The 25,099-nt window shown below is 36.8% G+C and overlaps 1 protein-coding gene and 1 long non-coding RNA gene across 4 annotated transcripts in view; one reads left to right on the plus strand and one right to left on the minus strand.

Moving 5' to 3' along the window:
* Positions 1-14,331: 14,331 nt before the first annotated feature.
* On the minus strand, positions 14,332-21,374 carry LOC129927902 (uncharacterized). Of its 3 annotated transcripts, none has more exons than XM_056039697.1 (3): positions 21,099-21,374; positions 18,591-19,973; positions 14,332-15,906 (listed from the first exon to the last, which is right to left on the minus strand). In XM_056039697.1, exons 1-2 carry the CDS (start codon positions 21,228-21,230, stop codon positions 18,633-18,635), a joined length of 1,473 nt encoding a protein of 490 aa, XP_055895672.1. In that variant the 5' UTR covers positions 21,231-21,374; the 3' UTR covers positions 14,332-15,906; positions 18,591-18,632. The 3 variants fall into 3 exon arrangements, 2 of the variants coding, with proteins under 2 accessions (XP_055895672.1, XP_055895673.1); XM_056039698.1 differs by having other exon boundaries at positions 21,094-21,223; XR_008779554.1 differs by lacking the exon at positions 18,591-19,973 and having other exon boundaries at positions 21,099-21,239.
* A 30-nt stretch (positions 21,375-21,404) lies between these two features.
* The window catches only part of LOC129927904 (uncharacterized), a 30,138-nt gene continuing 26,443 nt past the window's right edge, over positions 21,405-25,099 (plus strand). The window contains exon 1 of the long non-coding RNA XR_008779556.1: positions 21,405-21,675. This is a non-coding gene — a long non-coding RNA (uncharacterized LOC129927904). The remainder of the gene's footprint in view (positions 21,676-25,099) is intronic.

The raw sequence follows: 25,099 nt of genomic DNA on the forward strand, positions 1-25,099 counted from the left end.
ACAAAAGAAGAAATAAGGAATGCACTCAAACAAATGAAGACAGGTAAAGCAGCTGGAATTGACAACATACCACCCGAAGTCCTAAAAGAAGGAGGAAGTGAAATAGTTGACCAAATGCACAAACTATTCAACAAAATTTGGTTAACAGAAACACCTCCGGGTGAGTGGAAAAAGGGCTTGCTAATTAAAATACCAAAGAGTGGAGATCTATCACAATGTGAGAAATGGCGAGGCATCACTTTGCTGTCAGTACCAAGCAAGATTTTTAGCAGAATCCTACTAAACAGAATAAAGGGAGCATGTGATGAACACCTAAGGGAAGAACAGGCCTGATTCAGAAAAGGGAGATCTTGTGCTGACCAAATAGCTACACTCAGGATAATTGTAGAACAATGTGTCGAATGGCAATCTCCTCTCTATGCAACTTTTGTTGACTTTGAAAAAGCTTTTGATAGTGTCGACAGAGAATCTATCTGGACTGTAATGAGACATTATGGGATCCCCAATAAAATAATAACCATAATCAAGAACCTTTATGATGGTTTCACCTGCCAAGTAACCCACTGTGGCAAGCTGTCAGAGGAATTTCCAGTCACAACAGGAGTCAAACAGGGATGTCTTCTTTCACCACTCCTGTTCCTTCTAGTACTGGATTGGGTCACAAAAGAAGCCTACTCTAACGCAGGGAAAGGAATCCAATGGACTCTCACACAAAAGCTGGAAGATCTGGAATTCGCTGATGACATAGCCCTATTATCACACAGACTACAGGATATGCAAGAAAAGGTCACAGCTTTAAGCGAAGTAGGAAAAAGAGTAGGCCTCAAAATAAACCACCAAAAAACTAAAGTACTTAAAGTAAACAATAAACAAAGTGGAGACATAGTATTGGATTCTCAGACAATAGACCAAGTAGAAAATTTCATATACCTTGGGAGTGTAGTCAGTATATCAGGTGGAACAGATGAAGACATTAAACGCCGTATAAATCTAGCACGTCAGACATTTACACAGCTAAAACCAACCTGGAAATCTCCTTACATCTCAAACAAGACTAAACTAAGAATCTTTAATTCTAATGTCAAGGCTGTCCTACTGTATGGTTCTGAAACATGGAGAACAACTGAAGCCACAACAAAAAAAATACAGACCTTCATCAACAGATGCCTGAGAAATATCCTAAAAATACACTGGTATGACAAAGTAGAAAACACCAAACTGTGGGAGATGAGTGGACAGAAAAATATAGAAGTGCAGATCTTAGAGAGGAAGTGGAGATGGATTGGTCACACCCTTAGAAAAGATACCAGCAACAGAGCTAGGCAGGCCATAGAGTGGAACCCCCAGGGAACAAGACGCAGAGGAAGACCAAAAAGAACATGGCGACGCAGTGTACTTGAAGAAGCAGAGAAGACCGGGAAGAGCTGGGACACCATCAAAAAGCTAGCAAGAGACCGTGGAGAGTGGCGTGTTTATGTCGAGGCCCTATGTTCCATGAGGAACTCAAAGGAATGATGATGATGATGATGAAACATGCAAAGTTACAGGTATTAAAACCTAGATGTGCAAAATGCCTTCACCTTTGTCACTGACCTCTATCTTTTACTTAAGCTTCGCTTCGTCGAAGACCATTAGCAGACTACTGCCAATATGTCAATTTGAAATTGTATTTTAATATATAAATGTCCTTCACCTTGGCTTCCTAACTACTAATTTATTTACGATATTTGCAGCCAGTCGCAAAGAAAAACCCAACGTTTTTAGAGAGAAGCTAAAAGTTGAATACATGCATCGAAATATATTTAGATTTCAAAGTTTTTTTTACTTAAAATTGTCACCACAGGGAAATAAAAATTAAGAGAACTTGTCTAAATATATGTAAAAAATTTTACATACAACATAGAGAACCACAGCCTGGTAAGTTGCCTCACTTAGCTTAGTCAGGTAAGTGCTAAATATTATCAAATAATCTAGATAACATTAAATCTATCATTTTTACAAAGCTTATATCAATACACGTTATTTCTCCCACTTCATAGTCTTGAATCAGATCAAAACATTGCAAAATTATTAATTTTCCTATAATTACACACGAATCAACAAAATCAAACAATCAATTGATATGAATGTATTTGGAAATAAATGAATATTGTTTTATTTATAAAAAAAAATAAATAAAAAAAAAAGCTCAATGTGTATAAGAATACGGTTTGAAATTTTCAGTCTTTTTTCTTATATAAGCTTTTTTAAAAAAATCAGTATTTCCAATAGTTCGCTTGTTTTAATATTACTATAGACAGTTTAAATTGTGCTAACAATAGGAATTACGTTCTTGGGTTTAAAAGTAGGTCAATGCTGTTCTGCTTTTCTTCACGTAACAAAATTTAAAACTAACCTTTGTTTTAATTGTTTCTTTGTAGCCTGTCGACAATTTTGAACCCATTGGGAAACAAATGCAAACTGTAAAACAAAACATGTATACATTGGTAGTAAAATAAAAAAAAAATTATCTAAACAATATATAGGCTCTATGCTATTTTTTGGCCAGGTAATAGTAATATAATAGTAATAGTAATCTTATAAATTTTATTTTCCTAACCGTAGGCCACAAACATCCACTCACATAATATGCCCTATAGACCACAAGGTCTGAAAGGGGAACTATTAGGCCAGGTTCACATCTAACTTTACATTCACTTTCACCTATCCTTTGATCTACTGGACCGTTGGGGCACTACACAAGATCTGTTAACCTTCTTTCTCCATTCTTATCTCTCATTTGTCTTTGATATAATTTCATTCGGATGTTCTTTCTGAAAATATTGAAGCCTTCCTGGGTGGACCACTTCGGGGGCCGATTTTGAGTTTGTGTTTCCTTTTGTAACCTTGTTACTTTTTAAATCCTGTAAATCCTAATGCTCATATAATACTTGGAACGTACTCCTTCTTCTTTGTTGACAACGAATGTAAAGTTCATCTGTTTTTGTGCCTACGGTTAACGAGGGTGTCATGTAGCCAGCACAACGACCAACTGCCTTTACTTTTCCCCAACTAATGTCAGCTACCCATTAGAGCTGAGTGGACTCAGAGGAGCCCAAAGATTCAAAATTTAAAAATCCCAGTCTTCACCAGGATTCGAACCCGGGACCCCCGGTTCGGAAGCCAAGCTCAGCCACCGCGCCTCCCCTGGCCTTAGTCTTATAATCTAATTGTTTTGAATAGGCTCAATCTCTTATTTGAAACCTCAAAATAAATTTCTTTTAATTCCACAATAAAAGAAAATTTTCAGGAAAATTAAGTTTACAAGATTACTATTCGTTTTAAATCAGGTTTAACTTATAATGCATACTAATTAGCTTTTTTCTCTTTTAGAAACTGCTTGTATAACTGATTTAAAAAATTAGATTTTTCACTTTCAGAAAAAAAAAAGTAGCCGTTGCATCAGAACTATGCATGGTCTAAAATATTGTAATGTCGGATTTTCAATATCTTTTCTAGTTTACGAGATCTAAACGGGACAGACGGACAGACATTTCACACAAAACTAGATCTAATAGCGTCTATTCCCCTTTCGGGGGCCGCTAAAAAAGTTACATGGATACAAATCTAAACTTCGAACTTATGGACACTTACTGTGAATTTCAAGTTTGACAAAAAAGAGTTTGATCTAGTTCTACAATATGGTACACAGACTCTAGCTAAACCAGTCACACATGTCTCTATGTTTCTGTCTTCCTTATATAATTTCAACTAGAACAATAAATAAATAAATCTTGTTTTTTTTATCGGTGTTGGAGTGACAACTTCCTGATGGCTCATTTATGTGTACACGTTTTCGGAAATTCTTGAAATGAATATAAACCAAGTCTCTTAAATTGTGGATCCCGCCTCTCTGTAAAAGGTCAAACTACTTAGAAAGATTGGGCAAGAAGGCGGGGCATTTGCTTTGTAGCTCTGAATACACCAGGTGGCTGGGTCTATGCTGAACGCCTTCAGAGACGCTTTGAGGGTGTCACTGAAGCGTTTTCTTTGACCTCCTTGCGAGCGCTTTCCTTCGCTTAGTTGGTCATACAAAAGTCGTTAAAGGATACGGCGGTCTTCCATTCTGCAGACGTGTCCTGCAAATCGCAGCTGGGACTGCATCGGGTTTGTGTGGATGCTTTGCAGACCCGCCCTTCGATGGACTTCAGTATACGGTATTTTTGTCTTGCCATTTGACATTCAGTATATTTCTTAGACATGTCATGTGGAAGTGGTTCAGTTTATTTGCATATTTTGTGTACACTGTCGACGTTTCTGAGGCGGAGAGCAATGTATTTTCCTTAGCGTCACCTCGTACACATAAACACACACACACACACACAGACCAAACATAAAATAGAGCATAAAACAAAAAAGCGCCAAATATAAAAAATATAGTATAATTAAATTCCCTTAGCGTGGCCGAAATGGAGTTTGAAGTTCAACCTATATTCTTTGTTAAGACGCTGAACACCATTAATTAAGTAAACATGTACAGTCAAGGAATGTAATGAGATGTACTGGTTACTGTCCAACTCTTCACCAAAGAAAGGAATGCAGCAATTCGTATATTGATCTGTTTTGGCAATTGTTGTTGAATTCCCCTAATTATAATAATGTGTAGTAAATCATCATCATCATCATCATCATCATCATCATCATCATCATCAAACTCCATTAGAGTGAGGGCTTGAGAGGTTCAAATCCTCTCTTGCAAAAGCCCTGGTAGAAACCCTGCTGTCTTGCGTAGTGCATAAATGTCGCCATACAGGTCGAGAATTTTTGGTTTCCCAGACCTGTCGAGACGGAGATCAGCAAGTCTGGGGGCAGTCAAACAGAATATCAGGCACGGTTTCCTCTTCCTCCCCGCAGCGGGGGCACCGTGAATCGAAATTTGGCCATAGCCGTGAGAAATATGAGCCTTCAGGACAATGGCCTGCCCTGCACTGTGCTATAAAAGCTTGACCAGGCCTGGACAGCCTCCACCACGGGGAAGTAGAGTGTGGTAAATAACAGCTTTGATATTTAACCAGAACTTTTTCTTAAAAGAATTGCAGAATATTAATCAGTAGACACACCAGAAAATAAACCGGAATCGGGATGTAGAAAAAGAAAAAAAAAGACACCACCGGGTCTAATATTGAAAGCGACAGATTTCATTGGCTTTTCTACACATTTTTAGTATATGCATTACAAACTATGCTTTTACTTCACTGAATATAAACTCCTGATACTACTTTTTTAAAATCATTCTAGAGATTCCCAATTATGTCTCTACGCGCAGGCCTATTGTATCAATAGTGTTTGTAGCAGGACATCAAGGGATAGTCCGGTCTATTGCCAGCGGACTACTGTCTTTTCGTGCTCCCTTCACTACAGACGTGTCTTACAATATGACCAGCCAGTTCAGCTTTTGTCTCTTAGAAGTATTGTTATTATTATTATAGCTTTTTATATAGCGCTACTTTCATGCTTATTAAAATTGCTTATAGCATGCTCAGAGCGCTTTTGGTCCCAATCTCATTTGTGGACCAGTGGGGTGGGGGGAGGGGGGTATCTAAGAGTTGGTTTTCCGTGCTGCCTTTAGGCGCTCAGTAAACGCAACTCTGCCCAAGTCAGGTGTCGAACCTCGAGCCCCCTTCTAGGTAGCCAAGCCAAGCCAAGCTCAAGCGCACTTGGCCTCTCGACCACGCTATTCAGTTCTTCCTTTTTGACACCCAGAGTGTGAAAGAACAAATTCATTTCTCTTCTTTTTCCTGGTGTAATATGCCCTACATTTTCATATAGCATTTACTCTCAGAGGCTTGAATTTTTCTCTCAGCCTTTAAGTGTCCAACTGAGTAGAAAAGATAAAAACAAAACAAACAAAAAAAAAGAACTTTATAACAGGATGTGTCATGCCCCTGTGTCTTGATACTCAGACTGACGTGGTGAGATGAACCATTTGGGAATTCCCGAATTGAATTTTATAGTAATTAAAAAAAAATTACATGTTCTTACAAATAGGGTCAACTCTGACAAGGTTAAAAACATTCTGTGTGTGTGTGTGATGAAGGATCACGTTGGGGTAGGTACTTCCCCCCCCCCCCTCCACTAGCATTGAATGATTTTAATGAGAGAGAAAAAAGTGTTTTAAAAAGTACACGAAAATTGTCGACGTCATTTGGAAATGAATCTTAACATCTTAACATAAATAATACAATTTTTCATACTACAAATTTTCATTGTATTTTTGGTCTAAATTACACTCAAAAATTTTGGTAGAAATTAACTTATAACCTCATATAGACTAATATGAATAGTCTCCTTTTAGACTTTGGGACTTTAGGACAGATCATGTTTCTTTGACCCAAGGTTAACGAGGGTGTCATGTCGCCGGCACAAAGACCTATCACTTTTACTTTTCTTCAACAAATGTAAGATACACTTTAGAGCTGTTTTACTGAAGGCAGCACGGAAAACCAACTCCTAGATACCCCCTCCCCTCCCCCCACACTGGTCCACAAATGAGATTGGACCAAAGCGCTCTGAGCATGCTATAAGCATGAAAGTAGCGCTATATAAAAGCTATAATATATATATATATGTTATATTTTTTTTAACAGCCTATATCAGCTACTTTGTATATCTGTCTTTCTGGGCCTAATTGTGTATCTAACATGTAGTGGCCAGGGGTGTCAATGGGGATAAGCTCCAATTGTCTATAAAATACTCCTAAAGGCATGAGTCTCAGCCCTTGACAACTAAGTCCAGCACCTGGTCTGCTCGTGTGGCTTAGATATTAAGCCCGGCGAAACTGCTCTTACTAACAGGTGAAGGGGTGAAGGCCGATACCTGGCGCCACAAAACCAGGAGCATCGGGCAGATGGAGCTCGTCAGTCTAGTAAGGCAATTCATCTAGGAGAGGGGTACTCTGACTTCAAACCCCCGCTGCCTTGCGGTATTAAGGCTTCAGGAGACAACCTCGAGGAAAAATCAGGAGTTAAGCCCCGTAGGCGTTGGGAGTATCAGCTATGAAATTCCCTCCGGCAGCTTCTGCAACTGAGTTGGTGCCAAATGTAATGCGATGCGTTCCTTTGGATCTTATCAGCAAGGTCAAGAGAGGGATCATGACGCATGGGCCACCCATGACCCCTTTATCCAAGGCCCAGGAATGCGCCCCGGAGAGGATAACTACTCTTCTGGCCGCATTCATTGTCTTCCAAGACAGAAGGATCAATCCATATGTAGTTTAAACGGTTAGGCATGAATTGTCAAAAAAAGACCCTCTTAATTAAACAGTCTGTCACAGAAACAGATTGTCGTTATATTATCTGACCTAACGCTCGACATGATTGAAAGGGATACTCTTCTTTAACTTTTATACTGTGGCATAAACAAAATACATTTTTTTCTAATAAGAATATTTTTTACTATTTCGCGAACCTATTTAGATATGATAAAAAAAATATAGTCTGTAAAGCAAAGTTTAATACAAATTTTGAGTCTTGAACAGCCTTAAACCACGAATCAAACCTGAACACTTTTTAATGAACATTTTCAACTATATGTCGCAGCATTTATCTTTAAGTATTCTAATACTTTTCCTCATGTTATCTTTTTTGTTTAGAAACATCTAACAAAAAGTAATACTGGTACCAACATCAATCAGACAAATAGGCATATTCTCTAATAAATGTATCATTCCTATGATTCCTCTGATCGGTGGATTACTTGTGAATACATTATTACAATGCTAACAAGATTATCTGTGAATACCTTATTTTCTTGCTAGCATGTTTACATGTGAATGCATCAATACTTAATTAGAAATGACCATTATAACCAGATATTATATATAGAAATGTTTCAGGTATCTTCTAAATAGAAATGTTTAAAAGTATATTACATTTTTCTTCAATAAAAATGATTTCCTTTCAGGTCTTACAATCAATCTGTGGGGCAGATGACGTTAAAGTCATCTGTTTCTATGTTCAACGTTTAACGAGCAGAGTGTCATGTGGCCAGCACAACGACTCATTGCCTTCACTTTCCGCTACTAAGGTCAGGTACCCATTAGAGTTGGGTGAGTTTAGGAACGCCCTAAAAATCTTTGGTTTGGAAGTCTAACACCTAACCACTCAGCCACCGCGCCCGCTGTTGCAATCAAAATCACAGTTTTTGAAGAAGATATTTCTTACCTTCTTTCTTCACAAACAAAATTTTCAACTTTCTACTGGCCATTATACATTTTTATTATCTCAACTCTCTACTGACCGTTGTACATCTTAAATTTCTCAACTGTCTACTGACCGTTGTACATCTTAAAATTCTCAACTGTCTACTGACCGTTGTACATCTTAAATTTCTCATCTGTCTACTGACCGTTGTACATCTTAAATTTCTCAACTCTCTACTGACCGTTGTACATCTTAAATTTCTCAACTGTCTACTGACCGTTGTACATCTTAAATTTCTCAACTCTCTACTGACCGTTGTACATCTTAAATTTCTCAACTGTCTACTGACCGTTGTACATCTTAAATTTCTCAACTATCTACTGACCGTTGTACATCTTAAATTTCTCAACTGTCTACTGACCGTTGTACATCTTAAATTTCTCAACTATCTACTGACCGTTGTACATCTTAAATTTCTCAACTGTCTACTGACCGTTGTACATCTTAAATTACTCAACTGTCTACTGACCGTTGTACATCTTAAATTTCTCAACTGTCTACTGACCGTTGTACATCTTAAATTTCTCATCTGTCTACTGACCGTTGTACATCTTAAATTTCTCAACTCTCTACTGACCGTTGTACATCTTAAATTTCTCAACTCTCTACTGACCGTTGTACATCTTAAATTTCTCAACTCTCTACTGACCGTTGTACATCTTAAATTTCTCAACTCTCTACTGACCGTTGTACATCTTAAATTTCTCAACTGTCTACTGACCGTTGTACATCTTAAATTTCTCAACTGTCTACTGACCGTTGTACATCTTAAATTTCTCAACTGTCTACTGACCGTTGTACATCTTAAATTTCTCAACTGTCTACTGACCGTTGTACATCTTAAATTTCTCAACTGTCTACTGACCGTTGTACATCTTAAATTTCTCAACTGTCTACTGACCGTTGTACATCTTAAATTTCTCAACTGTCTACTGACCGTTGTACATCTTAAATTTCTCAACTGTCTACTGACCGTTGTACATCTTAAATTTCTCATATGTCTACTGACCGTTGTACATCTTAAATTTCTAAACTGTCTACTGACCGTTGTACATCTTAAATTTCTCAACTCTCTACTGACCGTTGTACATCTTAAATTTCTCAACTCTCTACTGACCGTTGTACATCTTAAATTTCTCAACTCTCTACTGACCGTTGTACATCTTTTCGTTTCTCAACTGTCTACTGACCGTTGTACATCTTAAATTTCTCAACTCTCTACTGACCGTTGTACATCTTAAATTTCTCAACTCTCTACTGACCGTTGTACATCTTTTCGTTTCTCAACTGTCTACTGACCGTTGTACATCTTAAATTTCTCAACTGTCTACTGACCGTTGTACATCTTAAATTTCTCAACTCTCTACTGACCGTTGTACATCTTAAATTTCTCAACTCTCTACTGACCGTTGTACATCTTAAATTTCTCAACTCTCTACTGACCGTTGTACATCTTAAATTTCTCAACTCTCTACTGACCGTTGTACATCTTAAATTTCTCAACTCTCTACTGACCGTTGTACATCTTTTCGTTTCTCAACTGTCTACTGACCGTTGTACATCTTTTCGTTTCTCAACTGTCTACTGACCGTTGTACATCTTAAATTTCTCAACTGTCTACTGACCGTTGTACATCTTAAATTTCTCAACTCTCTACTGACCGTTGTACATCTTAAATTTCTCAACTCTCTACTGACCGTTGTACATCTTAAATTTCTCATCTCTCTACTGACCGTTGTACATCTTAAATTTCTCAACTGTCTACTGACCGTTGTACATCTTAAATTTCTCAACTGTCTACTGACCGTTGTACATCTTAAATTTCTCATCTGTCTACTGACCGTTGTACATCTTAAATTTCTCATCTGTCTACTGACCGTTGTACATCTTAAATTTCTCAACTCTCTACTGACCGTTGTACATCTTAAATTTCTCAACTCTCTACTGACCGTTGTACATCTTAAATTTCTCAACTGTCTACTGACCGTTGTACATCTTAAATTTCTCAACTGTCTACTGACCGTTGTACATCTTAAATTTCTCAACTCTCTATTGACCGTTGTACATCTTAAATTTCTCAACTGTCTACTGACCGTTGTACATCTTAAATTTCTCAACTCTCTACTGACCGTTGTACATCTTAAATTTCTCAACTCTCTACTGACCGTTGTACATCTTAAATTTCTCAACTCTCTACTGACCGTTGTACATCTTAAATTTCTCAACTGTCTACTGACCGTTGTACATCTTAAATTTCTCAACTGTCTACTGACCGTTGTACATCTTAAATTTCTCATCTGTCTACTGACCGTTGTACATCTTAAATTTCTCATCTGTCTACTGACCGTTGTACATCTTAAATTTCTCAACTCTCTACTGACCGTTGTACATCTTAAATTTCTCAACTCTCTACTGACCGTTGTACATCTTAAATTTCTCAACTCTCTACTGACCGTTGTACATCTTAAATTTCTCAACTCTCTACTGACCGTTGTACATCTTAAATTTCTCAACTGTCTACTGACCGTTGTACATCTTAAATTTCTCAACTGTCTACTGACCGTTGTACATCTTAAATTTCTCAACTGTCTACTGACCGTTGTACATCTTAAATTTCTCAACTGTCTACTGACCGTTGTACATCTTAAATTTCTCAACTGTCTACTGACCGTTGTACATCTTAAATTTCTCAACTGTCTACTGACCGTTGTACATCTTAAATTTCTCAACTGTCTACTGTCCGTTGTACATCTTAAATTTCTCATCTGTCTACTGACCGTTGTACATCTTAAATTTCTAAACTGTCTACTGACCGTTGTACATCTTAAATTTCTCAACTCTCTACTGACCGTTGTACATCTTAAATTTCTCAACTGTCTACTGACCGTTGTACATCTTAAATTTCTCAACTCTCTACTGACCGTTGTACATCTTTTCGTTTCTCAACTCTCTACTGACCGTTGTACATCTTTTCGTTTCTCAACTGTCTACTGACCGTTGTACATCTTAAATTTCTCAACTCTCTACTGACCGTTGTACATCTTAAATTTCTCAACTCTCTACTGACCGTTGTACATCTTAAATTTCTCAACTCTCTACTGACCGTTGTACATCTTAAATTTCTCAACTCTCTACTGACCGTTGTACATCTTAAATTTCTCAACTGTCTACTGACCGTTGTACATCTTAAATTTCTCAACTGTCTACTGACCGTTGTACATCTTAAATTTCTCAACTGTCTACTGACCGTTGTACATCTTAAATTTCTCATCTGTCTACTGACCGTTGTACATCTTAAATTTCTCATCTGTCTACTGACCGTTGTACATCTTAAATTTCTCAACTCTCTACTGACCGTTGTACATCTTAAATTTCTCAACTCTCTACTGACCGTTGTACATCTTAAATTTCTCAACTGTCTACTGACCGTTGTACATCTTAAATTTCTCAACTGTCTACTGACCGTTGTACATCTTAAATTTCTCAACTCTCTACTGACCGTTGTACATCTTAAATTTCTCAACTGTCTACTGACCGTTGTACATCTTAAATTTCTCAACTCTCTACTGACCGTTGTACATCTTAAATTTCTCAACTCTCTACTGACCGTTGTACATCTTAAATTTCTCAACTCTCTACTGACCGTTGTACATCTTAAATTTCTCAACTGTCTACTGACCGTTGTACATCTTAAATTTCTCAACTGTCTACTGACCGTTGTACATCTTAAATTTCTCATCTGTCTACTGACCGTTGTACATCTTAAATTTCTCATCTGTCTACTAACCGTTGTACATCTTAAATTTCTCAACTGTCTACTGACCGTTGTACATCTTAAATTTCTCAACTGTCTACTGACCGTTGTACATCTTAAATTTCTCAACTGTCTACTGACCGTTGTACATCTTAAATTTCTCATCTGTCTACTGACCGTTGTACACCTTAAATTTCTCAACTCTCTACTGACCGTTGTACATCTTAAATTTCTCAACTGTCTACTGACCGTTGTACATCTTAAATTTCTCAACTCTCTACTGACCGTTGTACATCTTAAATTTCTCAACTGTCTACTGACAGTTGTACATCTTTTTTTTCTGATTTTTCTGCTCACAGTTGTACATCTTTTTTTTTCTGATTTTTCTGCTCACAGTTGTACATCTTTTTTTTTCTGATTTTTCTGCTCACAGTTGTACATCTTTTTTTTCTGATTTTTCTGCTCACAGTTGTACATCTTTTTTTTTCTGATTTTTCTACTGACAGTTGTACATCTTTTTGTTTCACAACTTTTTTGACAAAAAAAAAAAAGAAAGAAAACTTCTTTCTTATAACAAAAATAATCTTACGACATTCACAGCCATCACAGACTAAGGCGTTGTCTGTTTTCTCCTCTTTTTTAGACTTGAACTGCCTCTTTCTTTTGACAGAAATGAATAGTGAGCCCTAATTGTAAGAAAATACAACTTTTACATCGTTCTTTCTTGTTTCTTTATAGAATTGAGGTGGGAGAAGGTAGCAAGGTACCAGTGGCTTCAGGTTCAAGAATATGTTGTGAGCCCCTTTTCGTATTAGCCAAATTTATTGTGGGGCAAAAAGAAACAAAAGAAAAATCTGAATGTGTCGTTACATTTACTTGAAGACATTCCATTATAAGTTGTGTTCCTATTTTTGTAAGTAATTTAGTAATTAAGTTTGATTCAGCTCTTATTCAATACAAGGTAAAGTGTCTAACTAAGATTTTGTACTTCTTACTATTTTAGTAATTCTTTTTCTTTTCTACTATACACATTTAGGCCTACATCCAGAAAACACTTTATAATAAAATGTATAATCTAGTTCTAGTTCCATCAGCAAATACGTTTAACATTTATTTTCTAAAATTTATTTTTTATGGCCTTCAAATTTCGAAACCAGTACTTTTTATCGTTCATTGGAAAGAACAGCCAGTGAAGCCTAACTGCTCTGTGTCTTAGGGCTTTTAGCGGACTCCGAAAAGGGGAAAAGACGCTATTAGTTTTGTGTGGAATGTCTGTCCATCCGTCCGATCGTTCGTCCCGTTTCTCGTAAACTAAAAAAAAAAAAAAAAAAAAAAAAGAAAACCCGACATTATAATATTTTAGACCTTTCAAAGTTCTGATGCGAGTAAGATGCAGTCAAAGATACAGTTATATGCAGTCAAAGAGGACATAAAGAGAAAGTAAAAAAGGACAGTAATATGTAGTTATAGACTGAGAGGATAGGATGTAGGTAGGACAGTATGAATCAATCAAAGGGACTGTAAGATGTCGTAAAAAGAGGACAGTACCATGCTTTAAAAGTGGACAATTATGTGTAATCAGGGGACATAAATATATAGTTAAAGAGGAAAGTAATTAAAGTTATAGAAAATAATAAGATCTAGTCTAGACAAGGAAGTATGATACGAACAAATATAACAGTAATATGTAGCCAAAGAGGAAAGTAAGATACGAACAAATATAACAGTAATATGTAGTCAAAGAGGAAAGTAAGATACGAACAAATATAACAGTAATATGTAGTCAAAGAGGAAAGTAAGATACGAACAAATATAACAGTAATATGTAGTCAAAGAGGAAAGTAAGATACGAACAAATATAACAGTAATATGTAGCCAAAGAGGAAAGTAAGATACGAACAAATATAACAGTAATATGTAGTCAAAGAGGAAAGTAAGATACGAACAAATATAACAGTAATATGTAGTCAAAGAGGAAAGTAAGATACGAACAAATATAACAGTAATATGTAGTCAAAGAGGAAAGTAAGATGAAGAAAAAGAGGACTGTATTATGTAGAAAAAGAGTTAAGTCAAATGTTCAAGAAATTCTGGCTGCCATCCAATGGTCTGTAAAGAGAAAGTAGCAATGTTAAATTAGTCTAGTTCTTGAAATATTGATAGAAAAATTACATTTATTTTATAGTTCATTATGTTACAAACGCAGAAAAATAAAAGCATCAAAGAGCACTATAAAATACAGGAACTAGGCGCTGACTTCTTCATCACGGAGGCTTTCTACAAACTGTATTTTTGTTAAGAAACAAACAAACAAACAAACAAACAAACAAGAGCATGTGAAAAGAAATCAATGATTAATACAATGTGAATAGAAAATACACTGAAAAGTATTTAACCTAAAATATACAAAGAATATGCAGAATAAAATCAATGCAACGGAATAAATAAAAAAAGAAAACATTTCAAAGAATTTGTTTTTTGCTATACATGGCGATGATGCTGTGAAAATGTAGCTCAACATTTCAGGCATCTGCACAGATTGAAACATTGTAATAATTGAATGAATTTTTGTATAATTTTAATGAAGCAATGGAAGCACCGTCACAATCATAACCTCAAAATATCATCATTTTATACCAAAACAAAAAACTCATAAAAAGCTTTGTGAGTGGAGAGGTTGAGAAGTGGCACACCTCAACACACAAACATAGAGCCCAATCGAACAATTTTTGATTATGCATCAGTAATTATCATACATTTCGCAAAACAAAACAATCGAACTATATAGATTTTCAAATCTGCATAATGTCAAATGCTTGCATAGATATGTTACTTCAACAGCTCATAATTTACACTATAATCTGACTTCTATTAATTCCAAACTAATAAATATATAAGGCACTGAATTGCAGCATTTAGCTGTTATTTGTGTCAAGATATTAAAAAATGTGCACACCAAAAAAACTATGACACTCAAACACTATATTTGTTAAGTCAATTAATGAAGAACATAATCATAGCCTACGTCGCTAAAACTTCAATGTTATCAGGCTTCCAAATAACTAAAAAGAAAACAACGATGGAATGAAAAATGATCCATTGTAAATCAACACAGATATTTCCACTGTATTTCCAGAAACACACAAAATTTAAAAAATACAGATATTTTTTAATGATGAAGATTGTTTTCAGACACATACAAATGGGTGCCATACAAGATATTGACCGATTACTGCAATATATTGTAAGATGTTTGTCTGACAACATATACATATCTAGACAATACACTGTAATGTAAAGCTTGAAATTGAACTCAAAGAACATGAAAATTGTCAATGCTGAAAATTAAACTTCACATCTGCGACAACCGTATCTTTCTCACTGCGAACGGTGGCACCGGAAATGCCACAAAGAACACTGTTCTCAGCACCATCTTCAGGCAAGATCTTTTCCTTCGCCTCGTCTCTAGTTCCAACTGGTCCAAGCATGTCACCATTGTCCAAAATAAATCCCAGACAGTGTATGTACACATCGGACTCAATGCACACTCGACTGATAAGTCTCTCGTCCGGAATGTTAAAAGTCACGGTGTTGAAGGGATCGTTGTAGTTCATTCCGTACGCTCTGGACCCACCTTCCCTGACCCAGATTTGAAAACCCTGTACGATAGTTCTGCCTCTCCATTCTCTAGTTTTTATATTGATTTTCCGGATTATTCCTTCCATGGTCCATCTTTGGTGCACTTGTCGCGCCATGTCTTCGCCTCTTCCAAAAGGTCCGATCCAGCAGGATTTCATCACAGCTGAGCCAAGGCTTACCATGTTTTTTGGTTTGTCTTGTTTCAGAGTTAGTCAGAAGAAATAAATGTCAATTGATGAAATAAACGGTTGAAGCACAAAGCATTTCCACATTCTGAAACAAAAAAAAGGTATTGTAAAAATTAATCACACACTGACACAGACATCTTATCTTATATAATACAGACGTTACTTCAAAAAAAAAAATGATGATGATTACGTCCTACGCGTCATGCATTTAGTCATGCATATTAACCAATGACTTAAATTCTGCCAAGTCACTGGTTTTCTTGGCTAGCTCAGGAGAATAAAACCATACACAGGCTTCTTACTTCATATTTAAATAAAGAGTAGGATAGGGCAGGGTCTTTTTTTTTTTTACTTTCAAAATGTTTAACCTTTAGCACGATGCATGTATGTTCTCTGTATACTTCAAATCTTGAGCAATAGAAATGGACATGGTTGTAGAATGCTACTCAGACCACTAGTGTTCTAACAACCATAACAATCATGAACCGAAAGTACGGCACAATGTCCGTTAACTCGCACCTAGCGCACGTGTTTTCAATCAAACATTTCATTTTAACAGCCCTATGTGCCATCACACGTACATACGGAAAGCGTATCCATTCACATTTAACACTTTCTTCTGAGCCTCAGAAAGCAAGAATTATACTGCTTCATATTGGTAGGCGACGATTTTGTCTACAGGGCGCTAATCCGTGCATAATTAGCTCATTCTAAGGTAATCCTTTCCGGGCGATAATTCTCGATTATATCGTGCAAAAGGTTAATAAATATTTTTCTTGGTTATCACACAACTACGGAACTAAGTCAATTAGGAATTTGCAATACATCTAGTGTAAATGGTCCATAATCATGCAAATACTGACAAAATATTTAATCTATACAATAATAAGACGTCAAAGCCTTGAAGCAAAAAAATGTAACACATCAGCAATCCATGTGGTCAGTGATAGTGTTTTTGTAATCCGCCTAATTAAAACTTTCTTGTTGTAAAATATGTGCGCTGAAATTTATGTGAATCACCCAACTCTGCAATGTTGTTGTTGTTTTTTTAAGTGGGTCTTTAAAAATTCATTGCAGACTTCTGTTTTACTTATTTATGGGAATATTTTTCTCCTGAACGAAGCTATGAAATTATGCATGTTTGGTGGAAAAAAAACAACAAAACACAATTGTCAGGATACAATCTAAGGGCCGAAAAAGGCCGCCAGTCTGGAACTGTGGTGTGTGGCCTGTAAAACGGAGGCGAGTGGAAAACTTCTGTCGCTTTGATACGGCGTTTGTCTCCCTTACCTCTATTCACTTCCACCGTTTTTCTCCTTCCCTTTAACACTTTGCTCCTTAACTCGTTCGCTCCTAACTGACGATACCAGCGTTGATTCCACCAGAATTTGGTAAATAATTACGGAGAGAAAGAGTTAAAATTCATACAACGCAGAAAGTGTTCCACTGTTCTTTGGCATGTTCTAAATATATCTTCGAACTGTTCTTTCACTTTCACGTGACCCAGGCAAGGTACGCGTGTTCTACCCCCAGATTCATTCGCATTCTGCGATCTACATCGCGCGACTCATGCCAAAATTCAAACCTTTTCTTTCTGGTGTCTCCAGATGGTGGATGTTGTGTGTGACTCGCAGTGTGCGCGTGTGTGTCTGTGCACGCACGCGCGCGCGCATGTGTATGTCAATATGTTCGTGTGCAGTGTGTCAGTATGATGGTGAGATACTAATTATAGTTGAGGGTGGGGAAAGCCGGATTACTTTCGTGAAAGCCGGCTATTTGTAATCGGTTAAGGGGGGGGGTCTCAGTAACGATTCGTAAAGCAAAAATGTACTGTTCATGGACTTAAAAGCGCACCCACAGTTTTCAATCACACAAGTTTTGCGATTCACGGTTTACGCCGGATATATCTGTTCACGATTCAAGAAACGAAAGGCCTAAACAAACAAAACGCAAAAAAAGGAATGATACAAAAAAAACACCCAACTAGCATATGCTAGACTTGAAAAGATAAACTGATGATGAAAAGCCATAACAACATACAGTTTAATCTCATTCTTATTCACAAATCTAAAAGCAAAGATAGACCTAACTATTTACCCTATTTCCGGACATCGAAAAAATCTTGGAAGACAACGGCCGCCCGCTATATCAGAACTACGTCAGGTCGTCGCGACGTGGGCGAATGCTGTCAATCAAAACAAGAACGGAGCGGTACCAAAACTCGTTCGTACCTCACTCGGTCAGACTCTATCACCGCCACTCATTGATCATGGAACATGAAATGCACCAAGATGCCTGTTTGTTGTCGCTGAATGACCTCTTTATGTTGTGTCTGTTGTATTTATGTGTATGTTTCTGTTGTGTTGTCTTTATATGAGAAAAGAGTCCTTGTAATCACAACAAATTTCCGTAAGGATCAATAAAGCAGTCTTAGTCTTAATCTTAGTCTTAGTCTTAGTCTTAAACACAACACTTGGTCTTGATGTTGCATTGGTTTCATTTTCTTATTTCTCTTCTTTAAGTCTACTTTTGTCGTATTAAGTTTTTTAATCCAGGACAATATGTCCTATAAACTCTCAATGCCCAGGGTATTTTGTCCTTTTGAGATCAACGCTTAGGAACAACACTGTGACTCATCAGGCCACTTTTATTCGTTTTATCACGGACCTATAATCACATGTGATTGTAGGTCCGTGATAGAACTCAGAAGATAGTCTAATTATGCATTCATTGACACAAAGGAAACTTATAGTAACATTTTGAATTTACCTTTTTTTTTTTAGAAACATAAAAGCACGGAACAGTCATTGTTTAGGACTTATGACTGTGGTAACGCCTCCCACCCCTCATGATCTGAGCGGCAACAACCCCACTCACAGCAGCCCGCATGTGCCCGTCTGCCACGTAGCCGGAAGACGGTACATGTGTTTGATCAGGGATGTAATCCGTCACCACCTTTCCCATTGCGTCACCATATGCATGGCAGTTCTCGCACCTCTGCCGAGTGTGAAACCCTCCATCGTTCTTGTTGTAGACCGTTGCAGTTTTAACATTTTCTGGACTGTAATTTGGAGATCTCTTTTTCAGTTGATCAAATGCTGGATGTTCGGCACACGCCGCTTGAGGCCAGAGTTGATGAACTTGCCCGACATCTTCATACGTGGCTTGAAGATGAGAAGGCTGGTCATAACCTGTGGCTTTTTTAGCCTTAGCTTCGGAGGCATATCCTCGTTCAACATGGTGATCGATTCTGTCTTGCTTTCTGTATTTGCCACTATGTCCGACACCTCTTTCGCCAGTGGCTGAATCTTCAACGAGACTGGTTGCATATTTAGTTGGTTCAGACAAATTTGCTTGGGCTTGTTTGCTTTGCTCTGCGGCATCCATGGTAATCTTAGTTGCATGTCTAGCCTTTGTACCCGATTCTTTGAGTTGCTGCGAGTTCTTATACTTATTGTGTAAAGCCTTTTGCCCAGTCAAGCGAGCTCGAATATTTTTCCCTAGCTGATTTCCACCAGCACCTGCAAGCCCATCACCAGCGATTCCCAGCACACCGCCAACCAGTTCTTCAGGAGTAATGTTCTTTGGATTTTGAACCAGGACCATTGCTCCGTGGCGGTATGCCTTGTCCCCATTAACGGCATGGTCAATACCAGTAGCCACTCCGTCATAGGCCACACCTGTTGTAATGCCAGCACCTGCACCTACCAGTAATCCAGCCCCTATCCCTCCTGTAACAATTCCAGCACCCATAACAGCAGCGCTTCTTGTGGCAGACTCCATGCAAATGTTTCCTTTCTCAGTGTCGCCCATTGCATAATGAACAATGCCTTTCACGTGACCCACTACTGGAGTCCCGTTTACTACACCTTCAAATGCATTGCCAAGGGATTTTTGGATCTCCTCTACTCTACCCTTTTGTCCTTTAGCTTTATGCACTGCCATATTGACTGGAGCTGCTATGACGTTTGTTTCAGAGTACTCTTTCCAACAATTTCCTGCCTTTTCAAGGCCTTTTTCAGCAGCCTCATCATCCCCCCACACTTTGGCCAAACCTGAGGCTCCAAGATAAATCAGACTCTCAACTGAAGTATACGCTTCGCCAATGACGGGTAAAAACTTTGCCATCTTGCCTTTAACTCTTTCAGTCACCTGCAACCACACAACAGGAAAAAGTAAGCACAAAGCAAACTTGACGAGCTGGGTTTAGTTTAGAACGGAATACAATCATTACAAAGAGCAAGTTTCTAAGGTCACTTTAGGGGCCACCTAAATTAACTTGATCGTACCAAACGACATTAAAACTGGCTCTTGCCCAGTTGCCCAATCGACCGACAAACAAACGTGGGCGCCTTTAATCATATATGGTCCCGGAATCGCAGTGACTACAGACAGTCTAAATGAAGAGGCGAAGTAAGTAACATCAAGTTGCAGTTAATAGGGATTATTAAAACGATTTTTTTTTTGTTTTAATTTACCAATTTTCAAGAAAATCCCTCAAGCCTTTTGCGAGATATTTGAAGGTACGGACGAACAAACGAACAAACGAACAAACGGATGGACGTCGAAGGAACGGGCGAACTCGAGTGAAAACAATATGTCAAGTTTGCTTGCTTTAAATTAGTATTCATGTTAAATTTCAGAAAGTTCTGACAGTTTTAAATGGGTTAAAATCACGAACAAACAGACGGACACACAAATACATACACAGATATGTAATGTACTTGTATAATGTATATAGATTTATCATGAATTTTATGTGACATTTTTGCAAACCCAAATTGTGGTCTGAAGTTCCCACCCAAGATTGTTTGTAGTTGTTTTTAAAACACATGTGTCTACAAAGCCTGCACTAAGAAAGCAATGATTAACTGTGTATTACTTTTTAGTCATGCATAAAATGTATCCATTTAAACATCAGCGTCTAAGCAGAAGGCAAGGAAACAGATTCTAGTGATTATAAATATCATACGCCTGGCAATGAATACTTTTTAGTCTAGACCTCTCTCCCGTCCAATGTTTCGTAGTCTGGATTTTTCTTGTAACGATTTTAATATGGACTATTTATCAAACTTGTAGAATAATAATAAGTGAACATAATCAATAATTAAAATACCATCAACTCTCTGTAAACAGACATATGATACTTTTAACAAAGTCTTTGGAAGCTAATATATTCATGTAGGAAAACAGTTCTACTTATGGCTTATTGGGCGCTCCAGCTATTTAGTATTTCATATACAAAACTAAATGATTATCTTGCTTAACTAACCTAACCTTTTCAGATGCTCCACAAGTCCTTCTGAAGACTGCAGGGGTAATGCAGGAATGGGTAGACCAAGGTTTCTTATATACACAACGTGTTGCGTAAGCCCTTGTGCGGATATTCTCCCAAAAGAAACACGTCATGATAGACGCTCCAGGAAAAAGGTTTGAAAATACCCGACTTTAGTCTTCCTCAGAAATCAAGTACACGTGGTCTGGGTAACATTCTACAAACATATTGATTTCTATTACTCCAGATTTGAGAATGCAGGGATTAAAATTACGTATTTGTTGCTTTCTCAGAAAAGATAACACTTTCTCAGAAAAGATAACACTTTCACAGAAAAGATAACACTTTCTCAGAAAAGATAAGAATACAGCGTGCTAAAGGTAAACACAATCCTTTGTTGCCGTCGTCATGCCCACTAATAATCAACAAAGAACTAAAAATAGAAAACAATTCAATCTGCGAATTTGGTGACTTGCTTAACGTTAGGATCACTAGCTTTTACTGTTAGACATCTTCATGAAGATTATCGTGCAGACTTTTACGCATATGCTCTATGTGAATTAAGCCGTTCATTGTTATGTATGTACTATTATAATTTCTGTACATGTATGTTTTGTGTTTGTTTTTGTTTGTCATGGCGTAGCGAACATGCATTTACTGTATGCAGGTTTTCTTGCGCTTGATAAATTAAATTATCAATCAATATATTATTCAATCAAAGAACCCGAGTAAAATAGTGTGTAGCAGCAAGTAAATATAAGAAAGTTAGGTTAGTTAGTTTAGTTAGTTATTTAGTTAATTAGTTATTCAGTTTAGTTAGTTAGTTAGGTTAGTTTAGTTAGTTTAGTTAGTTAGTAAGTTAGTTAGTTAGTTAGTTAGCTAGTTTAGTTAGTTTAATTAGTTAGGTTAGTTATGTTAGTTAGTTTAATTAGTTAGGTTAGTTAGTTTAGTTAGTTTTGATTTTTTTTTTTTTGCGTAATGATAAAATTGACATATGATTAGCGCCAATTAGCGGGCTTTGAAATTCATCCTCAGTGTACTTATAGCTAAGTCTTTTCCTCATAAATCTCCCTAGTCATAAGTTTATTACTAAAGAGACGTATATATATATATATTATCACACAAGCCAATCGGAGAATTTAATTAAATTTTATATTGAAATTTTCCAAATCGTAACAAGTCTAAATCATAACAAGTGTTAAAATATACTGGAAATATTTATTTCGAGCTAAAGCTTTCCATAAAAATACAGTATAATTTATTATTTACAATTCCCAATGTCACTCCCCAGAGGGGGGAATGTGCGCTCTCCCTCCCACTCGCACCCACATTACATATCTATTACCACAGAAGACAGACAGGCAAACAGAAAGGAATGCACAAAACTCACTTTACATTTACACCACTTTGTACACATGCAGGCAAACCAGACAAGACATACAACTCACATACATTACGAATGAAGGATGAATGAGACGACGAGTGAAATAAGTTAGATGATAAAGAAGTGAAAAGGATGAAGACGAATGCGAAGAACAAGAATGAGCATCAATGCTATTTTCTCTCAAGAACATAAATGTTTCCTAATATCACTCTCAAAGGATCATGATAACTAATAGTAGTCAACTTCTATGAAAATCCCAGTCTTCACCAGGATTCGAACACGCGACCCCCGGTTCGGAAGCCAAGCGCTTTACCGCTCAGCTACCGCACCTCTTCAAACCTAACTGAAGTCTTATAATTGATGTAATTGTTTTGAAAAGGCTTAATCTCATATTTTTTTTATTTTTTTTTAAAGGAAACCTCAGAATTTGCGCTATTCAGTTTTAGCTTTTATCATCATAGGAATCCTTGGGCCTTAGGCCTCTTTTCTTTGACTCTTTTTGGGGCTTTATGTGCCTCTTTTATGGGCCATCTTGCCTCTTTTGTGGGCTTTTTTTTTATTTGTAAGTTCTCATAATTCACAAGTATTAAATCATAAACAATTGAAAAGTGATTAACCTAAAAATACAATAATAGAAATAGAAATATTATTTATTATAAAAGACATACTACCTAACCATTGAACCTACTAAAGACAGAAAAATGATACAAGTATCCTCTACTCCAGAACAATCAAAACAATATTAGATATCCCTGACCCCCAACACCCTATTTCTGGAAAACTACATGAGCATTGTACAGGTATATGAAAATCAAACTAGATAATTCTCTACCCTAAAATCCATTATTTTTCTAAATGTTAATTCCAAGTGATTAGGATCATATAATCATCGAAAGAATTATTAGTGCTTCACATTACAAATGATCAAAAAAAATGCAGTTTACAAGAATAGTATTCGTTTTAAATTAGGTCTAACTTATAATGCATACTAATTAGTTTTTTCTCTTTAAAGAAACTGCTTGCATAAGTGATTTAAAAAATTAGATTTTTCGCTTTCAGAAAAAAGGAGCCATTGCATCAGAACTTTGAATAGTCTAAAATATTGTGATGTCAGATTTTCACTATCTTTTCTAGTTTACGAGATCTAAACGGGACGGACGGTCAGACGGACAGACGGACAGACATTTCACACATAACTAATAGCGTCCTTCCCCTTTCGGGGGCCGCTAAAAATGGATAAACCGACATGTTACAAACCATATTTGTTTCTATTAATGATAGAGTTAAATTTTGGAGGTCCACTTGACCCCAGCTATTGAACATTTTTCGTTCCTTTGGACGCATCAGGTGCATGGAGACAACTGCTGTGAAGACAAAAACGATACGACCATATAAAATGTATAGTCTTTCATCTCACCTTATACTAGATGAGCCATAGACCATAAAAAAAGTCGTCTTTCATCTTACTTTATACTAGATGAGCCATAGACCATAAAAAATGTCCAGTATTTCATCTTACTTTATACTAGATGAGCCATAGACCATATAAAATGTCCAGTATTTCATCTTACTTTATACTAGATGAGCCATAGACCATAAAAAATGTCCAGTCTTTCATCTTACTTTATACTAGATGAGCCATAGACCATAAAAAATGTCCAGTATTTCATCTTACTTTATACTAGATGAGCCATAGACCATAAAAAATGTCCAGTATTTCATCTTACTTTATACTAGATGAGCCATAGACCATATAAAATGTCCAGTCTTTCATCTTACTTTATACTAGATGAGTCTCTCCAGCTACAGAAACAATATCATTTTCCTTCTTTTCCCACGAAAATCGATTATCATTTCTTTGGCATTTTTACATTTAATAATAAAAAAATTATCTTTACAGTATTTTTCAATGTGTTCTATTTCTTTGAAATACTCATTTACGTCTGAGCTCTCTGAGAGCAGGGTAACAGTAATGGTAAGACGACAAAATAATTGACTGAAGTCGAAATACAAAGAGGCTTTACTAAAATGTGAGAATATCTTGACAGCATTTGTTTGACTGAACGTAAGGATATTTAAAAAAAACAAATGGATGTCACAAACCGCTGTGTGCTCACACCCGTTTGTGTGTGCGTAGCAGAACAACAGTCCACTACGGGCCTGGCTAAGGAATGTTGACTTAACTGACCCCTTACCCGCCATCATGGCCTTAGTTATTGTGGAATGTTTTATTTTTAAATTATTTCAATTTCTATTCTAATTTAATTATTTGTGGTTCTAATCTATTTTATTTAATTACATTAGACTTAGTTTAGTATTGGAAAGGGAAATAAGCAGCTATATTTTTTTCTCTTTTATTTTACTGTCACGTGACCAGGTGATCTGGTCTCGTTTCTTGAACGAGGCAGGGTGACCTGGGTACTATGGGGAACAAGCGGGACTTGGCATGGGACGGTCGCATTCCTCGCTTCTTGTTCTTCCTAATATTTTCAACTACAATTCTTGTTTTAAGGAAACTATATTTAAATTGAAAGTGTACAGTCATTTTGGACATTTTAGTTTGTTATCAGTTTCATTGATGTATCTATATTTAAAACGTTGTGGATGATTCTATATTCT

The sequence above is a fragment of the Biomphalaria glabrata genome, chromosome 8, assembly GCF_947242115.1.
Source record: "Biomphalaria glabrata chromosome 8, xgBioGlab47.1, whole genome shotgun sequence".
NCBI classification, from domain to species: Eukaryota; Metazoa; Mollusca; class Gastropoda; family Planorbidae; genus Biomphalaria; species Biomphalaria glabrata.

Coding starts and splice junctions, on each gene's coding strand:
- LOC129927902 (XM_056039697.1), bottom strand. CDS start 21,230: ATGACGTGTTTCTTTTGGGAGAATATCCGCACAAGGGCTTACGCAACA. Junction 19,974..21,098: donor CTTGTGGAGCATCTGAAAAG/GTTAGGTTAGTT, acceptor GTGTGGTTGCAG/GTGACTGAAAGAGTTAAAGG.